The sequence below is a fragment of the Taudactylus pleione genome, unplaced genomic scaffold (genome assembly GCF_031769625.1).
Source record: "Taudactylus pleione unplaced genomic scaffold, aTauple2 ptg000442l, whole genome shotgun sequence".
Lineage (NCBI taxonomy): Eukaryota > Metazoa > Chordata > Amphibia > Anura > Myobatrachidae > Taudactylus > Taudactylus pleione.
The window spans coordinates 2,428,232-2,438,674 of NW_028284844.1; the positions used below are offsets into that span (position 1 = coordinate 2,428,232).

The 10,443-nt window shown below is 48.5% G+C and overlaps 1 protein-coding gene across 12 annotated transcripts in view; it reads left to right on the forward strand.

Moving 5' to 3' along the window:
- Positions 1–3,237, forward strand: part of DOCK7 (dedicator of cytokinesis 7) — a 219,732-nt gene extending 216,495 nt beyond the window's left edge. For 11 of the 12 annotated variants that reach the window (XM_088447846.1, XM_088447847.1, XM_088447850.1 and 8 more), the window contains one exon: positions 1,218–3,237. In XM_088447846.1, coding sequence (XP_088303972.1) covers positions 1,218–1,281 — 64 coding nt within the window. In that variant the 3' untranslated portion in view covers positions 1,282–3,237. The remainder of the gene's footprint in view (positions 1–1,217) is intronic. The other variant, XM_088447849.1, reaches the window with a different exon arrangement.
- Positions 3,238–10,443: the final 7,206 nt, after the last annotated feature.

Consider the following 10,443-nt stretch of genomic DNA (forward strand, 5'->3'; position numbering starts at 1 on the left):
CGACGCCAGCACGCATGAGAGAAGGCGCGCTGGGCTGAGGGGAGGAGCACTGAAGCAGGGAAGGCTGCCTCCCCTGCTAGTATGAAAACCCCCAGGGAAGCCGGTTCCCCGCCGGTCTTACACCCTGGAGTTCAGCAGACGCGGGGTATTCCACATAGTGGGGGAGCCCGCCGCCGCTACTAGCGCCGCCGGTCTGTCCCCAGAGACCGGCGGCATGAAGACTGCATTATTCCCCGCGCGCAGCGCTGACAGCGCTGCACGCGGCTTACCTGGCCCCTTCAGTCCGGCAGCAATCCTTGGGAGGTCCCGGAGCCACGCTAGTACTGACTCCGGGGTCCCGCTGCGATCCCCGGATCAGTACCGGCGTCGCAGCGCCAGCGGGGCTGTTGGAGCTGCAGCGTAGACGTCCAGATGGACAGTCTGATGCTGCCGCTCTGAAGACAGTAAAAATAAAATAATAAAATCTTTTTAAAAATAAAAAATAAAGCTTAGGGGCTGCTTATGCAGCCCCCCTGCGCAGGGTGACCCGACTCCGGCCGGGCACCAACTAAAACTGAGGTGCCTGTGGCCGGGGTATAGAGGAGGACGGACCCAAGTGCATCCTGGGAGCAGCAAAGCTTTAACTGCGTGGTGCCCGTGGATCCAGATCCAGCTATACCCCCAAGGTCAACCCTGTGGACCCCCTATGGACCCTGAAGTAGAAACTGCAGTTTCTACATCATTTTATGAAAAAAAAAACAACCCAAAAACACGAAATTAAGGTCTGTTGCAGCCTATTGGCTTCAGAGGAAATGGGTTTAGTGCCAAGGGTGTGGGGCGCCCTTTTCCGCTATCAGTCATCAGTGGGATGAGACTGAATGTTCTGAAAATTTCTATTTAGGATTTGAAGACCGTTCTAAGAACACGAGATTTGCAGGGACTTCCTCGCAGGCTTGTAAACTCTGAGGCCAGAATAATCATGCAAAGTTTCGTTCAGTTGTATTTCCGGGGCTACTGAGACTTTAGATGGGCCCGAACTGGGAGTGGGAGGGCCTGTGCCCCAACGTAGTGTACATTGATAAGTTCTGCACTGCCGCAAAGCATGATTGCACTATTGTCGGAGGGTTACATTGTAATTCTAATCACTAAAGCCCAATGTCTTTGGCTCAATCATACAAGATCCTCGGTTCAGAGAATGAAGTGTAAAACTGTGATGTATTTGACTTTTTAACCTTTAGCTGTTATCCTCTGCACTGCAGGGATTCGTTCAGCAGAATGAGTTTAAGGAAAATCGACCTGTGAAACAAGGATTGCTATGGAACCACTATCGGGCTGAAAACATGAGGAGCAGGGCGCAAGAGCCGGTTTTACCATACGATAACCAGCCCATGTTCTGGCCAAAGCAGACACTGTAGCCCCATTGCGTTGCACCAATGTGACCAAAATGGCATTTGGTAGAACAGACTGTTACTGGATGGTCCACAATTGCAACCTTTTAGTTACTTTGTATCACATCATTTCAGTTTTGTTTCCTGTGGCACAAAGGTAAAGGAAACCGTTTTATCACTATTTATGCAATATGCGATGTTATCTTGTATTTAGTTTATATTAATTTATATTCCAACCATGTAAAATGTCATTTTTAGCTATGTTTTTTTTTTTTACGGTACTATTTTTATTTGTGCATTCTCACCAAATATTATGTGACCTATAACAGCGTTAAGTCACAAACTGAACCACAACAATAAGGTTTTAACTCTGGTACATGGAAGACATGGGGAGAACACGACTGTGCCCAATGTGAACTACAGATATCCTCGGCCCCGCTGTCTGCGGACAATGTGAATTTCAGGAACACTTACTACCCACTTCTAAGCTTTTAAACACTAATCACAACTTTAGTAACACCACCCCCCCCCGCCCCCTTTCAAAATGATTTTATTATGCATCATATTATGACCTCACCAAGAACAGCCCCCGGCAAGTAAGGGAGAGAGCGGACTCTGGGCTGATTCAGACCCAGTCGCAAGCGCTGTGCGCTCGCAACCGGGTCGATGGTGGACCAGTGCGCACGAGGGAGCCGGCTCCGTCGTGCGCGAGACCCGGATAGCGAAGGGCATCCCGTCGCTCCTGGTCTTGCAACAAAGGGGGCGTGCTGTCGATGTTGAGTGACAGCACGCCCCCTTTGGTGGGCGGGTCGGGGGAGTGGCTGCCCAAACGGAGGCGTTCCCATGTGAACGCCTCCGTCTGGGGCCGGCCCCACTGACAACACGAGTGATGTCAGTGGGAGAGATTTCGGCTCTGTTAGAGCCGAAATCTCTCTGGGGCTTGCGGCAACGAGACCCTACCACAAGGGTCTCGTCGTAAGCTCGATGGTCTTGACCATCGCGACCATCTTCCTGGCCGCTCGCTATAGCTGTGGGTGGTCACAGCTATAAAAATAGCCCGACCCTGATTCAGAGCGAGCGGCTCTGAATCAGGGCCTCTGATCCTTCTTGTTACTGGCAATAATATACCAAGATTCTGGAACCGCGGTCTTCAGTGCGACCACTGCATGAATCCCACATAAGTGGGAACAAGCTCTACAGCCGTCTCCAACTTATAATATAGGGGCGGATGTTTGTAAAGGTAGTGTAGACATGTTATGAGGTACGTGCCCCAGGCTTTGGAGGGGCTATATTGTCTTAAATTAATTTTAGTGGCCAAATCGGACGTTTCGGTCCAGACCTCCGTTCACTTCCACTATGAACCTTTATCACGTTGGGACATCTAGATGTAGAAGCTGTTTTTGTGCCATTAGAATAATAGTTCTTTGGAGAGAAAACTAAAATAATAACAATTCTTTCTGCAACAGAGGCAATTTATATTTTCTTATTCAAAATCTGACCTTTTGTGTCAAGTTACACCCTCGTTAGCATGGAGACTATGCAGGAATTTAATTACGGGATCCCACGGAAACTTTGCAACTTATTGCCAACTTCTGTCCGAAATCGCTCTGCATGGATATTTTCTACCTACTGCAAAGATTTCCAGGTACATGCCTATTTGTATTTCCTTTTTAACCTTGTTCTGTTTACACACGATACTTTCGTTTCCAGCTACGCTCACTTGGAAACGCTAAAAGTATTCAGTTGTCAAAATAATTACTGACGGGTTAATAAATTGTCATTATTTATTGGTCTGCAGGCTTTGAGCTCTAATTATATTCACTGTATATTTTGTATTGTATCATTTCGACCTATTAAACGATGAAATATTTTCACTTGTGAAAAGACCGTGATTTGTAACGATGTTCTCAACTATCTGCTGTTTATGTATTATGTCGTGTACCCACTGAGTATGCTCTGCTCTTATCGTACAGGCGTGTACCCACTGCGTATGCCGTGCTCTTATTGTACAGGCGTGTACCCACTGCGTATGCCGTGCTCTTATTGTACAGGCGTGTACCCACTGCCTATGCCGTGCTCGTATCGTACAGGGGTGTACCCACTGCGTATGCCGTGCTCTTATTGTACAGGCGTGTACCCACTGCCTATGCCGTGCTCGTATCGTACAGGGGTGTACCCACTGCGTATGCCGTGCTCTTATTGTACAGGCGTGTACCCACTGCCTATGCCGTGCTCGTATCGTACAGGTGTGTACCCACTGACTATGCCGTGCTCGTATCGTACAGGCGTGTACCCACTGCCTATGCCGTGCTCATATCGTACAGGCTGTGCTTGCTGGGGCCCGGACTGCAACAGGACACACTGAGATGTCAGGTAAGGCGATTCCTCGCATACGGGGAATCGCGGGTGGCAGTCCAGGCTTCCGGAGACTCATTGGAAGCCGCTGCAGTGAGGGCCGTGTCCTCACCAGACCACTAGGACCTTGCCGTCTGACGCAGGGGAACGGCTTAGGGGAGGTAGGCTCTCCCTTGGCAGCTCCTCCCCCGACCCAGTTCCATCAAAGGTTTTTGCGCGTCTGGGTCGATCCTCCTACCCGTCTCTTGTATACGAGACGCTCACAGACTGCTATCGGTGCGCTGCTGTAGCTGTTGGTCTCAGGAGGTTTTGGGCCAGTCTCCCTGTATACCTCTCCCATGGGTCAGGTATATAGTGCTCTATATCCTACCAAGCATTGTGTTTTGATTCAGAGCCCATTGCAACTAAGGGGGGTATTCAATTAGGCTGCGAAAAGTCGAAACCGGCGATAAATTATCGCTGATGACGTCATTTTCTCATGTTTGAATTATCCCCACTATTCAATTTCAAAGACTTTTCGCTGGTTGAAAAGTCTTTGAAAAAAAAACAGGGATAAGTTTTCACCAAGTTATACATGCGGAAAAAAGTGCAGAATTGGGGATTAGGGGTGCAGGCTTAAAAAAAATATAGCCTGCACCCCTGGGAATGTCATTTAAAAATAAACTGTGTAAAAAAAAAAAAAAATTTAAATTAAAAAACACTTCTAAAATAGACAAAAATGCACAGGGGTTCCCTTGTATGCGGCAGGTGTTTTCTTCATTGCGCAGAGTAGCAGCAGGTACATTTTTGCTGAATTTTTCAAATTAACTTTAGGGACTTAAAAATATGTTTACCCCCATTTTCATGTACCTCAAATTTGAGTTTTTAAAGAAAAAAAAAATCTATTCCTAAATGCTATTCTTCACCACTTCTTCATAACCGCAAATATGCACCAGCTGCGACTTCCTTCAGCAGGCAAAAATGGAATCGGTATGATATCCCGGCTGCCGCATGGCCGGGAGTTCAAATCCCAGCAGCGGCAGCCCGACAAACCAGCAGAGCCCGGCAGCAGAAGCTCGACAGCGCTGGAAATCCTGATCGTCCTAAGGTAAGTATCTACTAACCTAACCCTCCTTAGGGGTGCCTAACCCTAATCCCCCCTCTAAGTGCCTAACCCCCCCTTCCCCGCTGCCTAAACCTAACCCTCCCTTCCACTAGCCTAACCCGAAGTCCCCCCCCCCCCCCCAGGTGCCCTAAACCCAATCCTCCTCCCTCCCTCTGCGGCTGTCCTCTCGCGGCGCCCGTCATCCCTTCGGTCGGGTTGCCAGGCCCCTGCCTCTTTGCGTTGGGGAAATGACAGGCGTCTAGATATAGACGCCCAGCGTTTCACCCTCGCTGGGATACGACAGCCGGGAAGCCGGCTGCCGGTATTGAGGCAGCTGGCTTCCCTATTGTATACCGGGGAAAAATGGGGGTACCCATAGTGATCCCCCAATTCTGGACATCTTTAGGGGAACATTTCCCGAAAATTACAAGGTTTTTTTGTAGATGGCGCACAAAGTAAAGAAAACCAAAAGGGCCGAGACCTGTACTTTTTAAGGAAGACAGACAAACACTCAAATACAGGCCAGATGGTAGAAACAACTCTGGAAAGCTGGTAGGGTCTGGAGTTAAAACCTCTGGAAGAACATCATGAGAAGCGTGCCAAATCCGATGATGAACTTTAGCGGAAGGTTTTCGCGCATCCAGCATGGTTCGAATGACTGACCGCAAAAAACCTTTAGCTCTCGAGCCACCTCGTCAAAGCAAGGAGTCAGATCTGGGTGGAAGCACAGGCCCTGAGACCTAAGATCCGGCTGTTGAGGAAGACTCAGCGGGGCGTCGATGGAGAGGCTCAGAAGATCTGCGTACCGAGCCCTCACCAGCCAATCGGAAGCTACCAGAACCACGGTGCCACCTTCCAATTTCAATTTGCGGAGAACCCTTGACAGAAGTGAGATCGGAGGGAATATGTACATGAGATTGAAAGTCCACTGAACCGCCAAGGCGTTCACCAAAAGAGCCCCCGGGTCTCTGGTGCGAGATCCGTACTTTGGCACCTTGTGGTTGCATAGAGATGCCATCAGATCGACCTCTGGCAGGCCCCAACGATGAACTAGAAACTGAAAGGCAACCAGATGAAAGGCCCACTCACCGGAGTGGACGTCTTGACAACTTAGAAAGTCCGCTTCCCAATTTTGGACCCCCAGAATGAAAACTGCCAACAGAGCTGGAACATGATGCTTCGACCGACCTCTTTCATGGCTCAGAGACGGCGAGTGTCGCCCTGATGTTTTATGTAAGCGACGGCCGTCGCATTGTCTAATTGTCTGGCTGAGCAATTTCTTCAGCATTGCCCAGTCCAAATACAGAGAGCTCTGAAGACATCTCGAAGTTCCAGGACATTGATTGGGAGACGACTCTCCAGAGCCATCCATCGACCCTGGAAAGACTGCTGACAGGTTACAGCTCCCCACCCAAGAAGACTGGCATCCGTGGTGAGAAAGACACAGACAAGGGTCAACCCTTCTGCGAGGTGCATGGACACAACTTGTTATTTTGGAATCATACAATCAACTAGAGGACTTGGAATCCTAACTGGAACATTTGCCTAGAATTTCAGATTGATCCAAAACTGTTAACTCAGAAGACAGATGGTTTATCTAAACTTTAGCAGGTCCTGAAGGTGCACTGACAAGATTATCTTGGGACTAAGCCATTGACCCTCTAATAGGGAAAGACGCATTGCAGAAGCTGCTGACATTCTTCTAAATTATTTGTCTAACTAGTTCCAAACAGCTTTCCAGTGGCAAAGCGCTTTATGGTATCTTTGTAATGTATGATCCCGATTGTTCTGTGGCTGGTCAGACTGTTGCAGCCAATTACATGAAGGCTCTGTGCACACATTGAGGCCATTAGATCCCAGACTAATGTTACATCCTATACATCAGTGGTTCTCAAACGGAGTCCTCAGGACCCTACACAGGTCACCCAGCAGGTACACTCATTAATCACTGGCCTATTTTAAAAAGATACACAGGAGGAGCAAATTTTTTTTTTCCTGCGAGGAGACCTGGAAAACATGCACTGTTTGGGGCCCTAAGAACCTGTGCTATACATAAATTGCTGACTTACATGCCACACTGCCCTTATCTCTAGAACACACAGCTGCCTGTACTGTGAAGACATGTCCAGCTGAGCTCCCCAACTGATGGTGCTTGGAGCTATCCTGCACAAAATCGGTTACGAGAATGACACACTACCAGCATTTAACCTTGATCGAGGCTCCCTGTGAGTGTATTATTATTATCATTTATTTATATGGCGCCACAAATGTTCCGCAGCGCCTTACGAAGCACCTAAACAAGTTCTAGACAAGCGACTTACAGAACAATACAGGACCAGGACATGGATTATATACATTGCTACATTAGTGATCGTAACACCCAGATAAGCAAAAGAGCATAAGCAGCCAAGTGTTAGGTGCCCTAGTGGTGAGTAAGAAGTAGATGAAACTAAAGTATGGAGAAGTACAAGAGGTTAGAGGGCCCTGCTCATAAGAGCTTACATTCTAAAAGGGGAGGGGAAGACAAACAGGAGTGACACAGATGGGGAGGAAGGTGTATGTGTATCAGGGTTAGAATGACAGCTGGAAGGCTTTGATGAAATAATGGGTCTTGAGAGCCCGTTTGAAGGATTGCAAAGAGGTGGAGAGTCTGATGGGGAGTGGGAGAGAGTTCCAGAGGTGGGGAGCAGCGCGGGCAAAATCATGGGAGGCGGGAGTGGGAGGAAGTAATCAGCTGGCATGAAAGGCGGCATGCATTAGTTGAACGAAAAGAGTGGAGAGGAGAGTGAAGGGAGATGAGATCAGAAATGTATATGGGGAAGATTGGGTGAGGGCTTTGTAAGCGAGCGTGAGAACCTTAAATTGGGTTCTAAAAGGGAAGGGAAGCCAGTGGAGGGCTTGTAGGAGAGGGGAGGCAGGTGTAGAGCGTTTGGAGAGGAAAATAGGGCGTGCAGCAGCATTGAGGACAGACTGGAGAGGAGGAGGAGGGGGGGGGGGGGCGGGGGGGAGGAGAATCATGAGAGGAAACTGAGAAAGATCGGTCAGAGGTAGGATGACAGCCAGGAGAGGGCAGTGTCACGTAGACCAAGGGAGTGAAGTATATGCAGCAGGAGAGGGTGGTCCACAGTGTCAAAAGCAGCAGAGAGATCAAGGAGAATGAGAAGAGAGTAGTGGCCCTTGGATTTGGCAGCAAGGACGTCGTTGCTGACTTTTGTGAGGACAGTTTCAGTGGAGTGGAGAGAACGGAAGCCGGACTGAAAAGGATCAAGGAGGGAGTGGGAGGAAAGAAAAGGGGTAAGGTGTTTGTAGACAATCTGCTCAAGGAGTTTGGAGGCAAAAGGGAGGAGAGATGGGTCGGTAGTTAGAAAGAAGGTTAGGATCAAGGGTAGGTTTTTTAAGAATGGGGGGAGACGAATGCAGAAGGAACAGTGCCTGGATGAGAGGGAGATGTTAATGAGGTGAGCAAGATGGGAGCAGGCAGAAAGAGGAAGCGGAGGAGGCGGAAGGGGATGGGATCAAGGGGGGAGGTGGGAGGACCGGATAAGGGCCATGACTTCCTCTCCAGATACAGGGGAGAAGGATGCTAGAGTTGGTAAAGTTGATTGGGAGGGGTGATCTGGGAAAGGAGGAGGTGGAGAGCTGGGGGACTGGTTGGATATGATGTCCTGACGTATGGAATCAATTTTAGATGTAAAGTAGGTAGCAAAGTCAAGGGCAGAGAGCAAGGAGGGGAGACTAGGAGGGGGTGGGCGAAGGAGGGAGTTGAAAGTGGTGAAGAGATGCTGGGGATTAGAGGACTGAGAGGAGATGAGGATCTTGAAATATGACTGTTTAGAGAGGGAGAGCGCAGCACTATAGGATGAGAGCATAAATTTGAAATGGAGAAAATATGCCATCGAGCGTGATCTTCTCCACTGTTGCTCGGCGGTTCGTGAACACTTTTGCAGGTATCTGGTGCATTTGGAATGCCAGGGTTGAGGAGTAGATCTGCGAGTGTGAGTAGTGATCGCCAGAGCAACAGAGTCCATAGCAGAAGTAAGGGAGGCGTTGTATAGGGAAGTGGCTTGGTCAGGACAGAGGAGAGAGAGAGAGGATAGGGGAGAGAAGAGAGTCAAGCAGGGAAGAAAAGGAAACTGTGTCAATAGCGTCAATGTTACGCTTAGTGATGGTGGCTTTTGGAGGTAGAGAAGGGGAAGGAGAGAGGGACAGGTTAAAAGAGAGGAGGTGATGGTCAGAAAGTGGTAAAGGGGAATTGGACTGATCAGAAATATCACATCGGTGAGTGAAGACCAGATCAAGCAAATGGCCACTCACATGGGAGAGTGATGAGGTCCATTGGGAGAGACCAAGTGAAGATGTGAGGGTGATGAGTTTGGAGGCAGAGGATTCTGTGGGGATATCAATTAGAATATTGAAGTCACCTAGGATAATGGAGGGAAGGTCTGAGGAAAGGGAGTTAGCCAGGAAGCAAAGTTGTCAAGGAACTTGGAGGGAGGGCCAGGGGGACAGTAAATGACAGCTACTCTGAGGTGTACTGGGTGAAAGAGGCGTAAGGCATGGACTTCAAATGTAGAGAATGTAAGGGATGGTTGGTATGAGTAACCAGTGGATAGTAGGACCCCAACACCACCAACATGGCGACCCCCAGGTCGTGGGGTGTGGGAAAAAGGTGAGGTCCCTAGAGGAGAGAGCAGAAGGAGAAGTGGTGTCAGAGGGTAAAATCCAGGTTTCAGGGAGTTGGAGATGAAAAGGTCATGGGTTGGGACCAGTTTATTACAGACTGACCTGGCATTCCAGAGGGCACAGGATAGAGGGACAGAGTTTGTTGTAGAGATTTGGATTAGATTATCAGGGTTGCTATAGCGTGGAGGTGAGATTAGTTTGGGGGACAGAGATGAATAGAGTGAAGCGATGGTGCGGTCTCCAGTGCTAGAAGGGGAGCCAGCAGAAGGTGGGCAGGAAGGGAGATTAATGACATGTGGATGGATGTGGGGTGAAGTGACATGGAGAGGGGGGTGGGAGGAGGGATTAGCAGTGAGGTAGTAGGACCCCAGTGGAGTATAAGAGAATGAAAGTGGAGTAATGGGAAAAGATGGGGAGGAAGGTAAACAGAGGAGAGGAGATAAGGGGAAGAGGAAGTGGAGGAGACAAGGGGGAAAGCATAAAGGTGGAAGCAAGGGGCAGAACAAAAGATTAGGTAGACACTGAGTGAGGGTGGGAGTTGAAGAAAACATGGTCATAGTAAGGATGATGTGAATAAGGGAAGAAAAAGTTGAAAGTAGGAATGAAGAAAGAATGTAAGAGCGCAGATTTCCAGAAATGTAAGTAAGAGTACAGTGTGGGAAAAGTGTGTATGTAAAACAAAAAGTTTATTATTGAGTATAATAAAAGTGTAGATTTGATGGGAGCAGAAGTTAAATAATAAAATATACAGTGGTTGGAGCTAAATGATATAAGACTTAGAAACAGAGCTTAGGTAAAAGTACATCATCATAGAGGTAAACTGGCATTACATATAATCCTAATGCACACTTATGTGTTAAGCACAGAGCCAGCAGCTATAGTAGGAAGGGAGGCACCAGGTGTATGCAGCTACCAGACAGAGTTCAGTGATGAAAGTCCTGGTTATGCATCCAC